This window comes from Zonotrichia leucophrys, chromosome W (assembly GCF_028769735.1).
Source record: "Zonotrichia leucophrys gambelii isolate GWCS_2022_RI chromosome W, RI_Zleu_2.0, whole genome shotgun sequence".
In the NCBI taxonomy this organism is placed as follows: domain Eukaryota; kingdom Metazoa; phylum Chordata; class Aves; order Passeriformes; family Passerellidae; genus Zonotrichia; species Zonotrichia leucophrys.
In genome coordinates, this window is record NC_088199.1 from 596,267 (window position 1) to 621,386 (window position 25,120).

Below are 25,120 nucleotides of genomic sequence, written 5' to 3' on the forward strand. Positions count from 1 at the left end.
ACGCTTCTGCTCTCTTACCCTTTTACTCTCTTGCCCTTTTGCTCTCTTACCCTCTCAGCCTCTCTACTGGAAAAACTACGTATTAAGGACAATACTGGAGTTATTTCTGGATAAGAAAATGAACCTAGGGACCATTAGGGGTATTAAGATCTCAAAAAAACCTAGGGACCAGAAACTCATGTAGGGCAAACACATGGTGTGAACTGAACTGTGCAACACCACTGAAGATATAAAGAGATTTCAATCAGTCCTGAAAACAAGTCAAACTTTGATCAGTTCTGAAAGAAGAATAAGCCATTGTGCTTGTCAAAAGCAGGTGGCAACCATAAAGATCACATTTCATTGTAAAGCCTTTGTCTTCAAATAGGCTTCAGTTTTGCAATCTATATAATCCACAATATCCATAATACTGAATTATTTGTAAGAGGCAAAAAAAGCCCCAACACCCACACAAATCCTTTTACAGAATGGAACATCCTTCTCATTGCTTATTGTCTGTAGCAGAAAATTATTCTGAGACAAGATAATGAAGCAAACACATCATGTGAATTGAATACTTGGAAGGCATAGAAGCTACAGAATATTAGTACTACCAGGTCAGGACAACTCAGTTGCTAGCAAGGCTTGGTATAGACTCATATATTTACATGACAAGTTGTACGAAGATTCAGGTTTTTTCCTCATTAATCTTCCAGTGACACAAGTCTCACTGTCAGAATTCATGAGTACATTGGCATCTCTGATAGTTGCTTGCTGCATGCTAATTCTGTTTTCAGATGAAGATACTAGAAAAAGAAAGTGAAGGTGTTCAGATCATGTAGTCAAATATGACATCATATAACATACCTGAGATGATAAAGATCTTGGTAAAGCAGAACACTCCTCTTCAATTTTCAACCATTCTGTATGGCATGCTTCACTAAGGGCTGGAAAACTTACACACATCTTACGCAGCAAAGACTCCAAAAATGCAGAAATTATGTCTGTTAGTTGGTGAGCAAGAACTCCATGCTGGGTGGAGTGAGTTGCACAGTTCAGAATACACAAAATGCTTTAGAAAATCTAAAGAACAGCAAGAACTGTCCTTGTATATATCTGCAGCACATCTTAACTTTCATGGTCACCCAAATAATCCACTGAATGGAAACATGCTCCCAAACACTCTTCCATCCCACCAGGGCAAGATGTCAAGGCTTATGGTTCGTTGTATGGACCACACATCTTCAATTGCAGGCACCATTTGGTCCTTCTGACACATCAAGTCTTCCTGCATGAGCAAAGGTGCTGTTGTAATTGTGAACACTACTTTTCCTCAGCAGATTTTTGAGGAACAAAACATTTCTTTCTTGGTCATATTGCTTATCACCATAATGCACCAAAGTTGCAAGCTGGGCTTTTAAGATCTATGAACTATTCATAGATAATTTAACTCCAGCAACAGACACCATAAAGGAGACAGAATCAACTTTCAAAAAACTAATTTTAATCAAAACAAAAAAATTGTTATCAGTAACAAGTTTATAAAACAGTGATTTAGTTACATAAATAAATTGATATAATTGTATCAAATCTTAATTTCAACTTCATGAGCTTGTTTACATGGGTAATGAAGTACAACCTTTTTACCTATTATAATAAATAAAATGGAGAGCATGAAATAGTTTTTCTAAACAAAAATACCTACAAACATAAATCTAGCATGTTCTCTAATGAAGGGAACAAGAGACATTGGACAACTTTTGCACCAAAACAAAAACTGTTTTAAAAAGCACAAGGATGCAGAACCATCAGCTAAAGCAAAGTCACAATACTGTAATCAAAGTTGGTATTTAATAATATAATGAACAGTTTGGTAGCTAGATCTCCAGTTTGGTTAATTTAAAGCATTAAGACAAGGCAAGATAGAAGGTTGCTTTTGTTTGAGTGATTCTAGAGAAAATAAAATATATTACAAAAATGAACAGAAAAGTAGAACAGTCATACCTACACAACTTTCTGTCCTGCACAGTCAAAATACCTATGCAGAATATATATCATATATATATATATTTGTGCACAAAGGTTAGCTTATTATTAGCTCACTGCAAAGGCGTAATGTATCATGTCAATCATTTTGCATTTTATGTCCAAAATGATATTTCTTTAAGTTTCCTAGGCTAGGAGGCACAAACTCCAATTCTGGCATACTGTATTCTTAATGCTAAGGCTTGCTGCTCTGGTTGTGTATTTTTTGTTGTCCCTCTTTACTATAGTGCCTGTTACAAGCATGTGTTTATGTGTGTATACATACACACACACACACACATATACGTATACATATATAAAACTTCCCCAGTAGGTATCATTCCAACCATGCAATCCAAAAGATGGCTCTGAATAGATGCCCAGCATATAGTTCACCACCTGAGCCAACCCTGAAGCAAGGCGCACTTTAGTCCTTCAGATATTTTTTCTTTAAAACCAAGCTACTGCAGCTTCAAGTACTTTGCATTACATATATTTGATTGTTTTAAATAAATTAATGTTAGATTTTTTTCAATATTCAGACATCTACTATAATATATATACAGTACAATAAATGCTCTCATACTTTAAAAAATTTATTTTGACAAATCCCTGAGAATGTATGTTGACAGTCGCTAAGTTTCCACATGCATAAGCATTGTGTGCCATGCTTCTGGATGAAGAGTACTGCAAAGCCACATGGTCAGCCTTTTAACTACTAGTATTTCATTTGTTGGCTTGTTTAAATACGTTGAAATATAATAATGAGTTACAAAGGAGCAAAGCTGAATGCATTTGAGGTACTTATCACAGGATGGAGGTGCTTTGTTTGCTTTTTTAAAGCCATTGAAATATATGTTTTGTTTTTGAGGCTGTGAACATATACAGAAAGAAGAGGAGAGTGATGTGGGCTTTTGCTACTTGACAACATATACTCAGTGTAAACCAAACCTTTTTTAATCACACAAAACAGAATAAAGGAAAAAAATTAAACACACAAACTTTCACAACATGACAGTTTAGTTTTCAAACTCAGTATAACTATACACATATAATACCAGTGTGGCTTTGTTTCTTTAAGTTCAAAAAGATACGAAGGCAAGCTCAAGTAATACCAAACCACCTCCTCTCTTCACTCATTTTCGTCAACCAAACCGCTCACGAACCAACATCATCAGTTTCTTTTTGCCTTTGTAGATTTGTTTTAGGTTATCAATAAACTGTGTAAACTGTATGTGTCCATCGTGAGCCATTAAGAAGGTCTCTCGGCCCTTGCTGAGGAACTCTATAAACTCACTATAGTGTCGTGGGCTGATGTGAGTGAGACGTGAATGAGTTGTATTAATGTAAGCTCCGATCGTGGCATCCAAGAGTTGTCTTAAAGGGGCTTTGTCCAGTGACATGAGCTTACCAGAATTCCTCCTTCCATGAAGTCCCACCATGCCAGGAGTGGTTAAAGTACACCTGCGCAAAATATCTGACAGTACTGTTGCACACTTGACACTTTTGACCACCAGAGGTATTAAAGCTGCTAGCTCATTTTTCCCAAGAGAATGGCTGAGTGCACATGCCCAGAGAACATCGTTAATGGCAGGGTGTGTGTCCTGATTGTAACTCAAGTTGAGATGTGTTATGGCCAAAGTGGCCAGCTTATAGGCCCGCATAGGGTAACCACGGTGCTCCATGTATCGTGCTATAGTAAAAAGCTGTGAGTAGCTCATGCTGGTTGTAGCAGCATCTAGAACGATTTGGTAAGCGGTCTCAAAAGCTATGTGATCCTTTTCACACAGAGTCAGTGCAGAGAGGGCACAGTTTTGAGGATCCTTCATGGCACACTGTAGAGCAAGTGTTCTAGCACTGCTGGCCAGCTTCTCCTGCTGATGACAGTCCAGATGCAGACGGACAATGGTGCTGTTGGACATCACTGTTGTAGCAACAATACTAGTAGCTTCTGTTGGAGTGAAAAGTGTAAACCAGTTTTGCATTATACTGTCCAGTGCATAAACACCTGGGGAGAGAAAGAAAGGATTAGGCACAACTGACAAAACCTAGCAAATATAGATGTTCAGCAAAAGATTACAGTCAAAGTTCTAAGAGGTTGCCAGTACACTGAAGGAGACCAGCTTCAGCAAGAAAAGCTAAACCTGATAACATGTCTGCAAAAGGACATTAAAACAAAGGCTAACTGTGTACACTCCGCAGCAATCGCTGAAATGCAGATAACAAAAAAGCCTGCAAGATAAGCTTTTATATCCCAGTGAGAAAATTGAGCTGTTTTTACTTGTTATCTAAGACAAATTGTATAACAAATTCTGGCTCATTTGGTCTTATCATATCATTCAAAAGCAGCCCTCACACCAAACACTTAAAAGGCAATTTTAACTTTTTTTCTTAATGTGCATCTCACGGTACAGCACATGCACAAAAGAATATGAAGGCATGCCAAATGTCTCATTTAATAGAACACCATGGCATTTAATACTAAGCACAACTTTAAAAGATATAAAATTAAAAATCCTAACCTCTACCCTCTCCCAACAAGCTTTTCAGATACATCTTGTATTGAATTGATATGCACTTGAACATAAAGGTTTTTATTAGGGAAATACTCTGGGCAATATTGTAGAAAGGCTTGGGTTGTGTTAGTGTTTGGTTGGCTTTCCAGTGCAGGTGAGAGGCCTGCACAATGTCATAGCCACGTAACAAAGAAGCATTACACTCTAATCTTGGATTTACAAAGGGGCTTAAAAAATGAAACCAAGAAAACAAATGTTGAGAACCCCTTCATGAGATCTTGTATGCCACACAATAGGACACAACCTCCACATTTCATTCACCTATTTTTTGGTTCATCTTCCCCACCACTGACAAGACAGTGCTCTCATCAGTCTTTTGGAGCCTTACCCTTCAGAGCAAGCAAAGTTGTAGCACAGTGTAACATCCCATAACCACTACCCCTTTCTCTGCTGCAGCTTCAAACCCAAACCCAACATGGAGGGAAGAAGGGGAAATCTGGGTTATGAATGTCCCTACCTTGAAGGGGAAAGAAGTTACACTGCATTAATCAAGTATTGTCTTACTTGGCCTGTGCCTAGTCTATTACATGCTCAAAAAACCCACTCAACACTGACATAATTATTGTCTTTTAAAAAAGGGATTTTAAAGAGGAACAGAAAGTGTGAGATATTTGCAGAGCCTGAGTGTTGACAAACAAGATCAAGCCATCTAAGATTAGCTGACAAAAAGGCAGGAGCCCTTGAGAAGCACCTCAGAACATACCTATTTCTGTTGCACATGTTACTAACCACCTCACCATTTCCCGTCGTCGCCAATTCAATGTTGACAGTGTCATCCGCATCACCTATTGAAACAATACAAAGTACAAATTCATCCTATTGTAAAACCAAGACAATATACCAACAATCAGGGATTTAAGTTATTCAAATACAATGAGGTTCAAAATGGCAGCCTCTTGCCTTCTCTGCTCTGTTACCTCTTTTTACCTGATATGTCAAAAGACTTGATAAATACTACTCAGCTATCTTAGAAAAGCATACAGAGAGTAATTCCAACTGCAGGTCCTTCTAGGCTAGATGAGAAGCTCTGTTTTAATTGGGGGGAGGAAGAAAAAACCAAACAAAATCCCCACCATCCCACAAAAAAGCCTTCCCATCCCCAACCAACAACAAAGCCCAATTATTCAATTATTCAAATTAAATTATCCTGTGTCTCCTCCCTCTATGTATATAAATCTTTAAAGTGGGAACATGTCAACTCCTGCTGGGCAATCTAACCAATCAGATTTTTCCCCCATCTGCATTTTTTGGTCATTGGCTTCAACAATACATACAGGAGTCAGAGTGTACTGTGATTTGACTGGCTGCTTATGCTGCAAAGATACATATATACACACTTCCAGATATATCCCAGTATTCTGGGACACAAATTATATTCTCCTCTATACTTCCAGTTGAAGGCAGCAACACTGGAAGAAACAGACAGGTCCAGTCTATTAATATGCCCTCTGCATCAAGAGGTGTTATTGTGAAGTGTGGGAACAGTGCCAGACACCTAGCATCCTAACCAAGATTAGAACAAGAGAATATTAACCCTAAAGGCTCTGATAATTTGTGTGTTTGCTGAGCATGCTGTGAAAAAATGACTTTGGTGGAAGACCACCATATGAGTGTGTAACTTACTGTGATTGAAAATGATCACATACATGCAATGCTTGAGACATGTTTTGCGTGTCACAAAACTAGCAGAGGCCCTGAGGACCAATCAGAAGGCAGTTGTTTATCTGTAACAAAATTAAAATAAAAGGGAGCTTGCATGGGAAAGACAGACAAGAAGAGAAAAACAACACCTAGAGCAGAGCTCAAAGCTATAACACTGCATCAGTGTTTTCTCATCGCTGCCATCTTGATATTGACATTTTGATGTTTTTTATATTTAGATTATTTCTTACACTTATATTTTTCTTTGCATTTGATGTCATCACCAACAGTGAAGAGCTGTCTGAAGAACAGCCATGAGCAGGTTGAAAGCCTGTGGGTAAGGACCAGAGATCAAGGCAACAAAGAGAACCTTGTGGTTTGTGTCTACTACAGGCCACCTGATCAAGGGGAGACTATTGACAAAGCCTTCTTGCTACAGCCACAGGAGGCATTGCACTTGCAAGCTCTCATCCTGCTGGGGGACTTCAACCACCCCAACATTTGCTGGGAAAGTAGCATGGCAAGCTGTAGACAATCCAGGAGACTCCTGGTATGCATGGATGACAACTTATTGAGCTGGGTAATAGATAGCCCTACCAAAGAGGATGTGTTACTACATCTGTTGGTCACCAACACAAGTGAGTTAATCAGAGATGTCAAGATTGGAGGCTGCCTGGGCTGCAGTGATCACACATTGGTGGAGTTTGCAGTCCTGAGGGATGTGGGTCAGGTAAGGAGCAAAGTTAAGCCCCTGAACTTTGGGAAAGCAAGCTTCTAGCTCTTAAGGGAGATAGTTGGATCCCTTGGAAGACTGCTCTCAGGGACAAGGGAATGGAACAGAACTGGCAGATCTGTAAGGAAGTCTTTCATAAAGCACAAGAGCTAACAATTCACAGGATCAAGAAATCAGGCAAAGAAGACAGGAGACTGGTATGTCTGAGTAGTGACCTGCTGATCAAAGTAAAGGGAAAGAAGCAAATGGACAGGCAGTGGAAACCAGGACAGGTATCCTGGGAAGAGTATAGGGATGAAGTTCAGTTGTGTAGGGATGGAGTGAGGAAGGCAAAGGTAAAACTGGAACTGAACCTGACAAGGGGTGCAAAGAATAACAGGAAAGGCTTCTACAGGTCTCTGAACCAGAAAAGGAAGGTCAAAGGAGGTATACTCCCCTCGATAAACAGTGCTGGAAAACTGGTAACAACAGATTATGAGGAGGAGGATGAGGTACTCAAAAGCTTTTTTTGCCTCAGTCTTCAATACCTCTCAAGTGGATGGACAGCAGGAAAGGGACTGGGGGAGCAAAGTCCCTCCCACTGTAAGTAAAGATAAGGTTTGTGACCACCTGAGGAACCTGAATGTGCAAAAGTACATGGGACCTGATGAGATGCCTCCCAGAGTCTAGAGAAAATTGGCTGATGTGGTTGCCAAGCCACTCTTCGTGAAATTTGAAAAGTCATGACAGATGAAGTCCCAGGTGACTGGAAAAAGGGAAACACTGCACCCATCTTAAAAAAGGGTAGAAAAGAGGACCCTGGGAACTACCACTCTGTCAGCCTCACCTCTGTGCCTGGGAAGATCCTGGAACAGATCCTCCTAGAAGCTCTGCTAAGGCACATGGAGGACAGGGAGGTGATTCAAGACAGCCAGCCCAGCTTCACGAAGGACAAGTCCTGCCTGACCAACCCAGTGGCCTTCTATGATGGAGTGTCTACATCAGTGGACAAGGAAAGGGCTGCAGATGTCATTTATCTGGACTTCTGTAAAGCCTTTGACACAGTCCCCCACAACATCATTCTCTCTAAATTGGAGAGATAGATTTGATGGGTGAACTGTTTGATGGATAAAAAAGTGATTGGACAGTCACATCCAGAGGGTAGTGGTCACCAGTTCAGAGTCCCAATGGACATTGGTGACAACTGGTGTCCCTCCAAGGATCTGTATTGCAACCAGTGTTAATTAAAATCTTCTATATTGACATAGACAAAGGGATCAAATGCACCCTGAGCAAATTTTCAGATGACACCAAACTAATGGTGCAGTTGACACACCTGAGGGATGGGATCCAATGATTTATCTCTCTGGAAAAGGAGTACCTGCAAAGAAGTTCTCTCATAAAGCCAGCAGATTCATAAAAAAAGGACCATAAGCTCTTATTGCTATACCCATATTTTATATCACTTGTAGTCATTGCCTGGGCAATCACCAACTGTATGAAGTTTTAAAAAGGCAACTGCCAGATTCTGTACCTGAGACGAGGCAACCCTGGATATATGGATAGACTGGGGAACAAGAGGCTGGAGACCAGCACTGTGGAAAGGGACCTGGGGATCCTGGTTGATGGCAAGTTGAATGAGTCAGCAGTGTGTCCTGTCAGCCAGGAGGTCCAACTGGGATGTCATGGGTTGACACTGGCCAGATGCCAGGCACCCACCAAAGCCACTCACTCACTCCCCTCTGCAGCTGGACAGGGGAGAGAAAGTTTAATAAAGGGTTCATGGGTTGAGATAAGGACCAGGAGAGAGCACTCATCAAATGCCATCATGGGCAAAACAGGCTCAACGTAGAGATATGCATTGAATTTATTAGACTAACAAAATCAGAGCAAGATAATGAGAAGTTAAATAAAACCTTAAAAGTATCTTTCCCACAACCCTCCCTCTTTCAATCTCTGCTTCCTACCCCAACTGTAGCATTAGCATTAGCAATAATCAAGTTATAATAAGCGGCCCAGCTCAGCTCCATGAACCAGCCTCTGGGCTGACTGACAGAATCTGACAGAGCCAATGGGAGCTCTCCTAAAATACAAGTATTTGACTGGTTAAGAGTCTGTGGGGCGTAGAGTTTAGACCAATGTCTGTGAAGCACCAGGAGTTTTGAATTGTCTATAAAAGGATGTCGGAGACAATAAACGAGGCTGTTTTTCTGAGGAAACACACGTGAGTCTGTCTTATGTCTCAAGCATAGGAATACTGTCACAGACATATTTTATGAAAAATCCTTTTGCCAGGATCTTTTCTCCTGAGAAGCTGAGAAGCTTCAGCTTCTCCATGTTTTGCTGCTTTGGAATGTGATTTGGAGAATTGTTTACCCAGCATGTGAAATGTTTTTTACTAGATGATGAATGACAGCCACCTGTGTTGAGGCTGTTAGCAGTCACAAGATTTTATTATCATTCCTTTCTATTCCTTGCTAGCCTTCTGATGAAATCCTTTCTTCTATTCTTTTAGTATCGTTTTAATATATCATTTTCTTTTAATATAATATCAATAATAAAATAATAAATCAGCCTTCTGAAACATGAAGTCAAGATTCTCATCTCTTCTCTCATCCTGATGTTATAAATGGTCAAATCGAGAGCCCAATTTATAAAAATTTGGCAAAGATTTGTTAGGTCAATTAAAAATAGAAAATTTGAAAACCTTCCCACAACCAAGACAGCGTCAGCCCCGGGAGCAGCTGCTGGGTGCCCTTTGGGATCTGGCCGACAGAGTGGCAGCGTTCCCCCGAAAGGTACACCCCAAGTGCTTCCAGAAGCCTGCTTATATACAGTTTATTCTGCCTGAGGCAAAGATGACAACATAATTCTTTGTCTCTCTTGGCATGTAAAGTTGGGTCCATACATGTGTAGAATCAGACAAAGAAAGTGTCCAAAGCCCAGACGAATGTCTGAGTATTCCAGAGGAAGAACTATTCACATGTAGTAGGTGATGCCATCTCAAGTCCAGGTGCAAGACCTGGTGGGCTTCCTGAGATCATCACCCAGGAAATTCCAGATGACATCTCCCAGGTGCAGAGTAAATCGGCTCCAGCCTGTCTCTTGCATCTGATAATGGGTCCAACACAATCCCAGAGCCAGTCCAGGAACTGGTTACCATGTGAATACCTCTAGCCCTGAAATGACAATTGCAGGCACCATGGCTCAGAGCTACTCTGTTCATATGTGAACAGGGTTTGATTTTATCTTAACTCTGTCCGGAACTAGTAACAATATGAATAGCTTCTGTTCCTGGACAGGGTGGTTTCATAAGCATATGTTTAACCTTCACCAACATTTTTATACACAAACATAGGTTTAGGCTCCACTAATATTTTATACATATATATACACCTATTTTCTATAGCATGAATTATCTCTACTACATATAACACTGGGACCCCTGCAAACACCACCACAGAACTTCACATCACAAGTGGTGCCACCATGTGAGGATTGAACAGTCCAATGACCCGTGGAATTGCCAGAGAGACGGAGCAAAAAGCTGAAAAAGAAAGAGGCTGAAGAGAGCCCGAAAATAGGCAGCAAAGGCTGCAGGAGCTAACTTTGTGACAAAGGTTGTGGAAAATCACAGCCAAAGAGCTGTGATGAAGAGAAACCAGAAAAAACTGGAAAAGGAAGAGGCTTGAAAGAGCCCAGAAGCCGCAGCAAAGGCTGTAGGGATTAATCTTTGCAACAGGTTGCAGAAAATCACAGCCAAAGGGCTGAGTGGAAAGGAAACCGGAGAAGTTGAAAATAGAAGAAAAACCCCACCGGAGACCATGGGCGCTTGGTTTTCAACATCAGAAAACCCCATGGCACAGTTATGGAAAATTTTCTTTAAGGAATGGGACATAGACTATGATGAAGAAGCATTATTTAGATTAATTACATGGGCAAAACCCCACAGGTTTGACACGACAAAAGAAACTGCTTTTGACCTTAATACCCAAGAACAAACTGGCCACTGTATATTAAAGGCAGTCTCGAAGGGGGAGGAAAACATAGTAAGTTATAAAACCATGGAGGCTTGTTTTGCATTTGATAAGACTATTAAATACTGAACTGTATGGGGAGGACAACACACTGGAGGAGTTTTCGGGGGAGATGGACACCTCACTAAGCCCCCAAAGCACGTGGCAGGACACAATGGCCGGCAATGCCGCCCCACGTGGCTGAACTGCACTGAACTACCCCCCCACATTGGTATTGTCCCCGGGAGAACCATCCCCCACAGCTCCCCAGCACAAAGCGGCTCCACTGCGCAGGGAGATGGGGGGACCCAGCGGGGTCCCAGGGATACCGGGGTGCCCTGTGCTGGCACCCCGAAAATGTCACCCAGTCACTGCCATGCACAGATGCTTCCGGGTGCTCGGATGGCGCCGCCATTTCATCTGGGCAGCCAGTGAGCATGACGCAGCTCCAGCTCCATGCTGTCCCCGGGACCGCCCCCCGTCATTGGGGCTGACCATGCCCCTCATCACCATGGAAACACTCGGACTGCCCCTGCCCGGAGCTGGTTGGCTCAGCCCCCAAACCGTGCCCACAGCCCCGCCTCTGCAAATCACGCCTGCCTGCCACTGCATCATGGGGATGTAACCAGAGATGACATTGCTACAAATGCCCGGATGTTGTCACAACGTCACACCTGGAAGCACTCCGGAACCAGGAAGCTCCAACACCATGATACAGAGCCCTGTTCCCTGCACCAGCTCTGGACATGCAGTTGTCACTGTCGCAGCACCATGGCATCTACAATCAAGGTCCCAACAAGCTGACAAAGTCCCTACAACCCTACTGACGCCAGCTCCAGCCCCTTCGATGTTCCGAGCAGGAAACATTCCTACCCAAGACTCGGTAATTTTCTGGCCAGAGGTAAAACAAAAGGGTATAGAATGTGGAGATATAGAAGGAGCTGAAGTAATTTTGGTACCCATGTGTTCATCATCATCAGAGAATTGGCAACAGGGTGGGGGAATGATTGCAGCATTCCCAGTGGTGCGAGGTAATGGGACAACACGTGACAAATATGTTCCCTTTAATTGGCAAATCGTCTCAGAGCTATGCCAGCTAGCTGCTAAACATGGGCTAGGGTCACCTGCTGTTGCAAATATGCTTAGATTTATAACTGCTAGTTAGTTAACCCCATATGATATGAAGCAGATTGTGAAATTACTCTGCACTCCAGTACAATATATGATGTTTGAATCAAGCTGGAGATCTTATGCAGAAGATCAGGGACTAAAAAACTCAAGAGCTTCACAGTAGGATCCATGTTTTGAGGCAGGGATCTCTCAACTTATGGGACTGTCCCCCATGGAAGATCCACAAACCCAAGCACATTTGAACCGCTTTATTCTAGCCCAAGCAAAGGATTTAGCAATGCAAGCTTTAACAAAAAATACAAATATGTCTGTACTCACCCAAAGCTATTCAAGTATAAGGCAAAGACCTGACTAATTGTATATGTGGTTCATAGAACATTTGAAAGATGCTGTGGAAAAACAGATATCTAATAGCAAACAAGGAGCCAATTAATACTGCAACTAGCACGAGATTATGCAAACGTGGACTGTAGAAAGGTTATAGATGCAGTACCTAAACAGAATCCATCCCTAGAGGATATGATAAATGCATGTGCTAAGGTTAAGACTGGATCTCATAACATGGATATGCTAGCTAATCCGATTACAACTGCTGTTAAACAAACTCGCCATTGCTACAGATGTGTACAAGGTCACGTGAGAGCAAACTGTCCACAACAGTCCACACCACAAGGGACATTTCAAGGACAGAGAGGTATGAATGCAAACTGTAAACTATGTGGGAGAGTTGGACTTGTAAAAAAAGAATGCTGGTCCAAATTTCATGTTAATGGTCAATTTCTTAAGGACCAGGGAAACGGAAGACCAAGCATGACAGGGAAACGCGTGACAACACAAGCATTTTCCCACCCTCCAGTACAAGCCTGTGTCACCTGCTCACAGCCAGGAGAAGAGGGACAACTAGAATGGATGTATCCACCTCAGTCCCAATAACCATAAACTCGCTACAGGTACATGAAATCTCTCTTAAGGCCCAGAGGCCCATAGGGAAAGGCATGAGTGCACTCCTTATAGGGAGATCCAGTGCCATGCTACAAGGCATCAGTGTGCACCCGAGTGTCATAGATGCCGATTTTACAGGACAAATAAAAGCCATGGTATCAACACCAGTTCCACCCATAACAATCCCTGCAGAAACCAGAATGGCACAGCTCATTCCTTTTAAGTCTTATATCCCCAAAGGAGATTCTAAGGAGCAAGGAGACCAAGGCTTCGGATCAACAGGACAGTCCCAGGTGAACTGGACTCCGGTCATAGGAGATCAAAGACCTAACATGGATTGTACTGTTACAATGCCCAAGGCAAAGCCTCCACAGATAAAGGTCAGTGGGATGATTGACACAGGGGCAGACATCACCATCATCTCTGCCAATATATGACCTACATCATGGCCTACTACACCTGCGGGATATGCTGTTGCTGGCATCGGAGGGACCACAAAGAGCTGCTTGAGCAGCAATCCTGTGTTGATCAAAAATCCTGCAGGCCAAACAGCTACAATCTGACCTTACATTACTGCTGCACCACTGAACATTTGGGGGAGGGATGTTTTGTCTGCATGGGGAGTTCGGGTGGGGACAGATTTTTAACAGGGGCCACTGTGTTAAAGGGCGTAAGGTGTCCCACACCAGCTCTGAAATGGCTTACTACTCAGCCTGTGTGGGTGCTGCAGTGGCCCCTTGAAGAAGAAAAACTAGATGCCCTAAATTCATTAGTACAAGAACAACTAGCACAAGGACACAGATCGTCTATGAGCCCCTGGAACACCCCTGTATTTGATGTAAAAAAAAAATCTGGTAAATGGAGGCTGCTCCAAGACCTAAAAAAAATCAATTCAGTGATGAAAGGCATGGGGTCTTTACAAGCTGCTATGCCTTCCCCCACAATGATACCTGCCTCCTGGGATATCCTGATTGTGGACCTGAAGGATTGCTTTTTCACTATTCCACTACACCCAGACAATATCCCAAAGTTTGCCTTTACAGTACCCTCCTGTGGGATTCACATTCTCCGAACCTAAGAGAAGCAGTGAGAGAAGCAGAGAAAAGAATGATCAAAACAATTCTTATCTCATTTGCTGTGCCTGTGTTTGTGCCAAAGTAGAATGCAATACGGAAATTGTTTACCCAAAGTGATGGTGTTTTGTTTCCTTGGTCTATCAGGGCCAAGTGCGTGTCCAGACTGTCGGTCAGCAGACCGTCACAAGATTTTGTTCAGTTGAGTGCTTATGCAGTTTCAGTTTAGATGTAGTGCAATATAGTGTAATAGTATAGAATAATATAGTATAATAAAGTAATTAATTAACCTTCTGATATCATGGAGTCAGATGCATCATTCTTCTCTTGTCGGGGGCTCGCTGCTTTTACAATACCCTCCATTAATAATTGTCCTGGGGTGACGTTATGATGCTTGTATCCCCATTCATATTTTCTGTGCTTTTAAGACTGGCTCTGAAGAGTGAAAGTTTTGTTTGGGTTTCTCTTATCAGGGACACAGAGACGGGCAGTGCATAGGGCTGCTTTCGCTTTTTTGCTTTTGGCTTGCTGCTTTGCTCTCTCTCTCTCTCTGCTCTTGCTTCTGCTTGCTTTTGCTTCTGCTTATTAGCTATTTCTAGCTAAACAGTCCAAATTCCTTCCTGGACTGTTTCTCCTCTCCTTTTTCTTCAACCATCTCGAACCTGCTCTGGACTGGGACCTGGAAACACCGAGGGTTTGCACCGTTTGGCCTGCAGCAGCTGCCCCAGCGCCGGAGGGACTGAGAACAGAGCAACCACCCCTGAAAGAGACGTTCTGATTTTGTTATCTTTTTCAGAGTGTTGTCATCTGGTATTGTTCATTTTGTGTGCTGGGGGGTGCTGTGCCTGTTAAATAAACAGGTTCTTTCCACTTCTCTCTGAGGAGTTCTTCCCGAACCGGTTGAGGGGAGGGGCCGTGTGGGTTTGCTTTCTGGAGGGGCCCTCCTTTGGAGATTCTCTACCAAATTTTCCCTAAACCAGGACAATAATGCTGCACCAGCACAGCATTATCAGTGTTTTGTACTTCCACAAGGAATGCGCAACAGTTCCAGTATCTGTCCATGGTACGTTGCGAGACAGAGTGGAAATTTTCCAGAGTAGAAATCCATTTCAGATTTAGGTAAATTAAATCCTGAATTAAGTCTGTAGCTTGCAAACAAAGCTGTTTGGTCTGACTGCCTGTTCTCACAAATAAACCTATGCTTGAAGAAACTACTTCAGCTGAAGGACAGATAAGATGGGGGCCCCTTGAACTTTGAAACAGATGGAGAGGCTGCAGGAGACAGGGAAGGATGACCCAGGAGTTCTTTCTGTACTTTCTGATTAAAAAAACTATCTGCAAGGGTAACTAGCTGCAAGTGTAACGAGAAATCAGTAACATGAAGATGTATGAACCTATTGTGAAATACCATGCATATGGATTAGTAAGGGAGAAAAAAAAAGGATCTGGAGTTCCCAGAGGTACACATCTTTTAAGGGGAGCGATCCCCACATGCATCCAGCGCTGTAATAAACATACCGGCTTTACAACTTTCACAAAGTTGTGGAGTTTTTTTCTTTCGACAAATCAGTTGCACAGGCACTCTCATCTGTGAGAGAACAGTTTCCAGGGGCATACTGCTATCACTACATGGATGACATTCTGATTGTAACCCAAACAAAAAGGGAACTCTTGCAGATTCTTCCAAACCTGCTGCAAGCATTAAAGTAATTTGGGCTGCAGGTAGCACCAGAGAAGGTGCAAAAGCAAGCACCCTGGAAATATTTAGGACTCAAAATGATGAACCAAACGATACAGCCACAAGCAATCCAATTTTCCACCAAAATTGAGACTTTAAATGATGCACAGAAACTTTTGGGTATTGTAAACTGGGTCAGGTCATACTTAGGGATAACCAATTCTCAATTAGCACCCTTTTTTGACCTCCTGAGAGGGGATCCTGAATTGACTTCCTCCAGAAAACTAACCCCAGAGACAAAAGCTGCTCTTGAAACAGTACAGCAAGCTGTCACAAAGAGACAGGTCCACCAGATATGCCCTGAGGTGTGTATCACTGTATTCATTATCATTGTTGACTCTCATATTACTGGTATTATTGGACAGTGGAATACACACTGGCCTGACCCTTTGCACATCCTAGAGTTGGTATTCTTACTTCACCGACCAAAAAAGACTGCACCTACCGTCTCTGAGCTAACATAATAGTTAATCATCAAATGTCATCACAGGTGTCTGCAATTAAATGCAAAAGATCCTTCCTAAATCATTATTCCTATAACACAAGAGGAATTTGAATGGAGTCTTGCTAACTGTACAGCCTTGCAATATGCTTTACAAAATTTTACCAGTCAAATCACTTACCACTTGCTGAGCCATAGATTGTTAAAGCTAAGCGGTGAAACCACGCTATCTCTAAAGCCCCTAAATAGCCAAACACCTCTAAAGGGTGTTACGGTTTTTACTGATGGCTCTGGGAAAATGGGAAAAGCCACTGTGACATGGAAAGAGGAAGGTGAGTGGCAAACGCTGAAGGGACATGAGAATGGATCACATGGATCACCCCAATTAGTAGAGCTATGTGCTGTAGTTATGGCTTTCCAACATTTTCCTCATACTCCTCTAAATGTTGTAACGGACTGCATATGTGGCTGACATCACACAAAAAAAAGACTGAACAATACTAAAAGAAATTAATAATGCACAACTGTTTAACTTACTCAAAACTCTATGCCTCACCATTCAATACAGGATTTGCCCATATGGCATCCTACACATCAGAAGCCACACAAATTTACCAGGTTTTATCACAGAGGGAATGCCAGAGCAAATATGCTAGCTAGCCCTGCTTGGATGGCACCACAACCAGATACACTAGCACAAGCAAAGGCATCATATGATTTTTTCCACCAAGGTGTTCAAGCCTTACAGTGGCAATTTCAGCTGTCAAACACAGAGGCTTATAATATTGTTAGCACCTGTGCTGACTGCCAAGACTACGCTGCACCACTGCAGATGGGAGCAAACCCTCGTGGACTGCGTGCTTTGCAAATCTGGCAAACTGATGTCACACACATCCGTGAATTTGGCCATTTAAAATATGTGCATGTCTCAATTTATACCTTTTCATTAGCAATGTGGGCTATAGTACACACAGGAGAAAAGGGTCGGGATGCCATCACACACTGGCGGTCAGCTTTTGCAGTTCTGGGCATCACTCACACTATCAAAACTGACAATGGGCCAGCATACAGGTCTCAGAAAACTAGACAATTCCTACAGTATTGGGGTGTATCACACCAAACCTGTATCCCCCATTCAGCAACTGGACAAGCCATAGTGGAAAGAGCACATGGTACCTTAAAGGGTATACTCAATAAACAAATGGGAGGTATGTGTGGTGAGACCCCACAGAGCAGAATAACTAAAGCCATATACACACTACATCATTTAACAGTATTGGAAAGATCCCAGAACCCAGTTATACTGAACCATTTCCCATCACTACAATTGTCTAGTGATATCCAGATGCCTAAACCCAAGGTAATGGTGAAAGACCTCCTCACCAATACATGGGGAAGTCCCTGGGCCCTTATTACTTGGGGACGGGGATATGCATGCATTTCAACAGACAGCGGGACACTGAATACCAACCAGATGCATCCAGCCTGCCCTGCGTCCTGCTTAGAATCATAGACAGCACCAGCCCAATGTCCCTCCAACAGACATTACAAAGCCATGTAACCAGAACAATAAGTAACTACCTCATAGGAATCTGGGACTTTTGAAATAACAGTTCATATAAGGACTCTGTTAATTTATGAATTGCCTTATCTGTTAAGCTTGTACCAAAGATGAATGTTTCTAGGTTTTCTATTTTCAGTTCAGAATTAAGATATAACTTACAGCTTTGTTTACAGACTGTTTTCTGTTAACAAATTTTTTTTCTCTAGTAGCTAGACTTTCTTCATCAGTTTTAGGAGTTAAATAGCTTGTTGTTGTTAAAATAAGCTATGATTTGTAACCTAGACATTAAGAAATTCCTACCTACAGACTCTAAACCAATATACTGCATCTTCACTAATATATGTCATGCAAATTAAAATAATGCTGTTTCTGTCACCCTGTTTGCTAGGGACTCGTACAAATAGATGACAAAGAACAGATCTCAATTTTTAGTAAAGAAACAGGGTGAGATGTAGCATTAACATTAATCCAGTTATAATAAGCAGCCCAGCTCAGCTTCATGAACCAGCCTCTGGGCTGACTGACAGAAGCTGACAGAGCCAATGGGAGCTCTCCTAAAATACAAGCATTTGACTGGTTAAGAGTCTGTGGGGTGTAGAGTTTAGACCAATGTCTGTGAAGCACCGGGAGTTTTGAATTGTCTATAAAAGGGTGTCAGAGACAATAAATGAGGCTGTTTGTCTGAGGAAACACACATGAGTCTGTCTTATGTCTCAAGCATAGGAACTCCAGGTCACACCCAGCAGCACAAGGGGACAGGTGTTATAGATACATATTATAATACTGGCTTTTCACAAATATTAAAATGGATTTTATATGTATAATGTTAAAGTAACTTTGTTACAAAGATATAGTTTTTATTTCTGTTGTTAATTAAGCTTGGAAATAGTAGTGAAATAGCTGATATAAGTATTCTTGTGTTAAAATGCTTGCTTGGATGGGATAACATCCAATGAACATATGAAGAAGACGCTGCAGATATGCCAACTATCAGCACTCACCACCTGAAGACAGTGTGGACCAAGGCCCAAAAACTGGAAGTGATAAGAATGGACTAAAACCACAACCAAGGAATATGCATGCTCTACAAAGGTGGACTCAAGAAGGAGATATGCTAAACAATTCTTGGAACATGTAAACTAGTCTGGGGAAAAGTTTACTATGCATAAGGGTATATTAATGTGCAACAGGCTGATGTAATGGAAAAGGTATTAAAGGGGTATCTCCGAAGATAACAGTGTGCTCTTGGCTGAGTGTGGCCGTATAACATTTGCTCTATGGTCCTTGTCTCCTATTGTCCTTTATTAAACTTTTTAAATTTTCACAGGAGAGTGAATGTGTTTTTCACGCAGGGAATGGGGGTTATGGTCAGTTCATCAGCCGTATCTTCTCCTGTTGCTCAGTGTTGCTCAGGGAGAGGAGTTGTTCCCCTGCTGCACCATGGGGTCCCTCCCACAGGAGACAGTTCTTGTGAATTTCTGATGTGAGTCCATTCCACAGGCAACAGTCCCCCCCAAACTGCTGCAGTGTGGGTCACTCTTCCACAGGGTGCAGCCCTTCAAGGACGAGGTGCAGTCCTTCAAGGACAGGCTGCTCCAGCATGGGAGCAGGGCCCCTTTCTCCATGGATCTCCCTCAGGGTCACAGCCTCCTCTCAGGCATTTACCTGTTCTGGCATGGGGCTCCTGCATGGGTTGTGGGTGGATCTCTGCATCCCTGTGGATCTCCATGGGCTGCAGGAGAACAGCCTGCTTCACCATGTTCTTTACCACAGGCTGCAGAGGAATCCCAGCTCTGGGGCCTGGAGCACCTCCTCCCCCTCCTTCTTCACTGACCTTGGTGCCTATAGAGTTGTTCTTCTCACATGTTCTCACTCCCTTCTTCTCTGGCTGAAATTGCAGCTGCACCACAATTTTTTCATTTTTCTTTCTTCTTAAATCTGTTATCACAGAGGCATTACCACCATTTCTAATTGGCCCAGGCTTGACCGGTGGCACATCCATCTTTGGAGTGACCAGAGACTGGCTCTGCTGGACATGAAAGAAGCTTCTAGCAGCTTCTCACAAAAGCCACCCCTGTAGCCCTGAACGCCCCACCCCTGTAGCCCTGAACGCCTACCAGTACCAAAACCAGGCCATGCAAAACCAATACACTGGACTTCCTGTATCAATGCACACACAAATTGAAGGCTAACACTCTTCCATTGTCCAAGAAGAATTTTCAGCTTTCCCTGGTGAGAGAGTGGACTGTTAATGGTTAATGGCTCAAACAATCAGCTGGATGCTTTGCTGATGATGAGCATAGTAACCAATTAGTTGCAGAGGGCGTGCACACCCACCACCTCAGTCTACAAGATGGGTATGGAAGGAGATAAGGGAAGAGGCTGAAAAAAGGCAAATCCTGCCAGGTGGAATAGTGCTTTTTATTATGCCATTGTCCTTATACAAGTAGCTCAGCTGTGAAAATTCCCTTCCAGACAAGCACTGGGACATTCACACAGAACATTCACAAGTAGGTCTGAAGGTATTCATCCCTTCTGAAGGCCCATAATTGACTCAATTATGCTGACCTAAGAGGCAGCTGTAATGTATTAGAAGGTGTCATAAACCATCAGAGACTCCCAAAGTTTCCAGTGATCCACAGCATTACAACATTAAGTGCAAAACTCCCCACTGAGCCTGAGCATATATTATCCCTATTGGACTTTGTGTTTCTTGTGCTTTCCCCATTCCTGATGGATTGAGACTGCAACCCTCACTTCAAACAATGGACATTGCAACTGCAGCAAACAGATCTCATCACTGGACTTGGGTGGTGATTTTATACCCTTTTACTCTTATCCTTTCTTTCTCTTTTTTTCCCTCAATACATTTCCATACGTGTTATGCTTTTATATTGCTACATTACAATAGATAACCAAATGACTACAGACCTGCTTCCCATTGCACCCAAATTGTTCTAAAATAAACCCTACATATATAGATATTTACAAACACCAAGCATTCAGTGTCATTTCACTCTAATCCACCCCAAGGGATCTATTAGCAAGAACCTGGGTTATCTTCGCCTTGTGAAGTGTGTCGTAACACGCGTCATAATGCCTCCAAGAAGATTGAATCCAAGAGAAAATAGAGGGTATGGAAAGATGGCTGAGGGTAAAATGAGAGGAAACTGAGAAGTTATCTTCACATCCTAACAGAAGTTATAATGGTACAGAAATTATAAGGTAAAATGCAGCTGCTACTCCCTGGACGGAATGTGGTTGGCATGCTGAAAACCTATTCCATGATGATTCCCCACGCCCACAATCTGCAGCCATAGCACCTGCTAAAGGGGATGGAATGGAAGGCAGAGCAGCATGGAAACACAGTGACCAGTCTCTGTAGAAATCCTTGCAGGGAGGGGAACTCCATGGTACTTTGCAGCTGATGAACCCCATAGCACCTGTCACCCAAGGGAGAGATGTCCTGCTGCTGAGCCAACAACTGTGGTGAAATCATTCTCCTCGGATGAACTTGGTTCCTCATAGCCTAATTATGATATTAACACACATCTCCATTCTAAAGTTACCTCCCTCCAAGGTACGACCACCCCCCACTAGGCATGCACTCCAGATTTTATTGACTATATCTTTAAGACCGAAGTGAGAGAATTTTATACCAATCAGTAACAAAGGTATACATGACTGTGGGATCTCAGCATCTCAGTCCTGAGCATCTCGTTCTAAAAAAAGCACAGTCTTACTTTTGGGACACTTGTCCCCCCACAAATTTCACTTCATGGGGCTGAGGGGTACTAACACTGAACTCTCTTAGCTCTGAGCCATCACTTCCCCCTGGATGCAGTCTCTGTGTCACAAGGAAACATGGTTCTGTTCATGGCTATAACAAGAAGAGTCCAGCAAAAGCTACTCTATCATCTCTTCCTATCTATCTCTCTTCTAGGAAAGGTTAATGTTCTGCAAAGTTTTCATTGTCTAACAAAAGGGTCAAAAGCTTGGGCTCTGCCCTCCCACAGCGTCTGGACACCTTCTCGCTGCACCCCTCCTACTTTCTCTGCCGCCTGGGCTGTGCTGCCAGCACATGATATCAGATTTCAAGGTGGCACAGGATCTCTCTCTCTGTCTCCGGGGCGGCGGTGGGGGGGGGCTGCCCGATGCCTCTCGATGCTCTTCCACTCTTCTACCCTTCCATCTTCAGGGCTCGGCCTACCTCAGGCTCGCATGGCCTCCCCTCCCCCGCCGAGCCGGGAGCTGGTCAGGGGAGGCCTGATCTGCTTCCCTCTCTGGAATTCAAGAGAACTTCTCATGGGAGTGCTCTGCTTTTTAACCCCTGTGTTCTCAGAGGCGTACTCATTGTCCCCAGTGGCCACACCAGGTGCCAATATTAAAATCTAAACACTTATTGGTGACCATGACCACAGCATATCTCAGAAAACCTACTTCCTCTCAAACCACGACACTCCTAATCCTATCTCACAGCAGGAAATGAGTAAGTATATTCTAGTAAGTACACTGGTGTTTGGCCAGCACTAAACCCACCACACCAACCTAACCCTCCCCTGACACAGCCTCATGCCATTCCCTCAGGTCCTGTCACTGGTCACTACAGAGATCAATGTCTGCCCCTCCTCCTCCCCTCATGAGGAAGTTGTAGACCACCATGAGGTCTCCCCTCAGTCTCCTCTTCTCTAGGCTGAACAAGCCAAGAAACCTCAGGCACTCCTATTATGACTTCCCCTCTTGACCCTTCACCATCTTCATACCTGTCCTTTGTATGTTCTCTAATAGCTTTACATCCTTCTTACATTGTGACATTGAAAACTGCACACAGGACTCGATGTGAGGCTGCACCAACACAGAGTAGAGCAGGACAATCACCTCCCTTGACCGGCTGGCAATGTTGTGCCTGATGCACCCCAGGTCACAGTTGTCCCTCCTGACTGCCAGGGCACACTGCTGACTCATATTCAACTTGCCATCGACCAGAACCCCCAGGTCCTGGTCTCTTATGAGGAGACGCTGCAGAAGCTGGGTCCGTTTGGTCTAGACAAGAGAAGACTGAGAGGGGATGTCATCAGTGCATACAAATATCTCAAAGGTGGGTGTCAAGTGGATGGTGCTCCAGATGCCGGAACTGAGATTCCTCTGAAGGCCATGGTGCAGATCATGGTGAAGCAGGCTGTTCCCCTACAGCCCATGGAGGTCCATGGGGGATGCAGAGATCCACCCACAGTCCGTGGGGGAGGTGCTCACACCAAAGCAGGTAGATGTCTGGAAGAGGCTGTGATTCAATGGGAGACCTGGTGGAGTGTGAGGGCCCCTGCTTCCAGTCTGGAGCAGCCTATTCTTAGAGGACTGCACCCCATGGAAGAGTGACCCAGGCCACAGCAGTTTTGGGAGGATTGTTTGCCTGTGGAAGGGGCTCACGTTACAGCAGTTTTGGGAGGACTGCTGCTTGGGAGATTGGAACCACATTGGAGTTCACAAAAAATTGTCTCCCATAGGAAGGGACCCCACAGCGTAGCAGGGGAAAGACTTCTCTCCCTGAACAGTGGAAGATCATCTTGGGTGATGAAGTTGAGGCATAGTGGAAATTTTCCAGGGTAGAAATCCATTTTGATTTAGCTGGAATGTACATCTTTAAGTATGTAGCTTGCTGTGTAGTCTGGCTGCAAAAAGCCTAGGCTCAGAGAAACTGCTTCAGTGAAGGACAGAGATAAGGGGAGGGGGAGAGAGAGGGTGATAGAGAGAGATAAAGACTGCTGTGAGAGCAGGTCAACCTGACCTAGGAATTCTTTCTGATAAAGAAGAACTAGCGGCAAATGTCACGCGAAATTCGTAGAAATGAATATGTATGAACCTATTGTGAAATTGTATGCATATGTATTTGAGAGGGGGATAAAAAGAGACCTGAAGTTCCCAGAAGTATGCATGTCTTTTTAGGGGAACGATTCCCACATGCATCCAGCGCTGTAATAAACATACCGGCTTTACAACTTTCACAAAAGTTGTGGAGTTTTGTTTATCTCCACAAAACATTCTGGTGACCCAGATGGGACCGTCTCTGTCCCCGCAGGGGCAGAAGGGATAGACAGACCTCCAAGGCGTGCCCCGGGATTTTCCTGGAGGAGCTCGGCTCGTCTCGGCTTGCCTCCTGCAGAGACAGACAACAGACAAGGACCTGCTGGTGTGCAGAGGATACGGTATGTATTGAGGGGCCCCAGGGGGAAAAGAGAGATAGGACAGCTGAATAAGTCACTCAGAGATGTCTGAGTCCTCAGCCTGTGCTTGCAGCCGATAGAGTGGCTGGACTAGAGACGGGGGTTCACTGTTTGATAGAGTAACTGCTAGCGACCCTAGGGGTGGGTCGAGTGAACTTGTGTGTGTGTGTGAGTGTGTGGTGTCCGGACACTGTATCATTGTATGGTTAATGCATTGTGTGGTTAATGTTAATGTGTTTGTCATCGTGCAAGTGTGTGGCGTATGAAAGAGAGAGCGAACAAGTGAGTTCACCCATGGCGCGGGAGGGTGAGTTCTACCTGTGTTTGAAGCAGCCAGGTGAGGCTTGAAGCGCCGGCTGCGGCAGGCTGTGGGGGCAGGGAGTGCCCTGCGGAGAAGTGGAGAAACGTTAGTGAGGATATTTATTGTGTTTAAAGGTGGTGATTTGTGTAGATTTGGCACATTTTAACCATGAGAACAAGCACAGGGAGTTCCTCTGCCCTGGTAGTTTGGACTTGATCTCTGGAATTTTACTGTGTGCTGTTATTTTGATTGTGTCCAGAGTGTGTGAGGACCAGAGAAAGCTGATGTGGGTAAATGCTGAAGTATTGTATGCTGTGTTGCGTTTAGAAAAGTGGACACTTTGAGAGATATGCCCTTTCCCGGTGATTTTGTGTGGTTCTTCCCCCACATTGTGGTAATGTGATTCTCGGATTGTATGGTGGTGTTTGTGGAGATTTTAGGACTTTGTTTGCAATAAGTGTAGCATTTTACACAGAAGAACTACAGTATGGTGATTTATGTTTAACTGTGGTAAAACGAACTAAAGGAATTCCAAGAATTCTCCCCCTCACAGCAATTCAAGCCCTGACTCTAATGAATTTGAGATAAGGGGGTGTGTGTGTGTCTGTGTTTGTGGGCATATCAGTGTTTTTGCTGTAACAAGCGCAGCCTTTTGCAAGGCAGTAAAGTGAGTGTCAGTAGAAACAGTGCTTTAATTAGATTGTGCTGGAAGAGAACTGGAAAAGACTGAGATTTTGTAAAACAGAGTTTAGACAGAAG

The 25,120-nt window shown here is 43.5% G+C and overlaps 1 protein-coding gene across 1 annotated transcript in view; it reads right to left on the reverse strand.

Moving 5' to 3' along the window:
• Nucleotides 1–1,637: 1,637 nt before the first annotated feature.
• LOC135459270 (zinc finger SWIM domain-containing protein 6-like) overlaps nt 1,638–25,120 on the reverse strand; it is a 311,781-nt gene continuing 288,298 nt past the window's right edge. Inside the window, exons 13-14 of the mRNA XM_064735045.1 lie at nt 5,284–5,365; nt 1,638–4,012 (exon numbers count right to left, since the gene is read on the reverse strand). Coding sequence (XP_064591115.1) covers nt 3,150–4,012; nt 5,284–5,365 — 945 coding nt within the window. The 3' untranslated portion in view covers nt 1,638–3,149. The remainder of the gene's footprint in view (nt 4,013–5,283; nt 5,366–25,120) is intronic.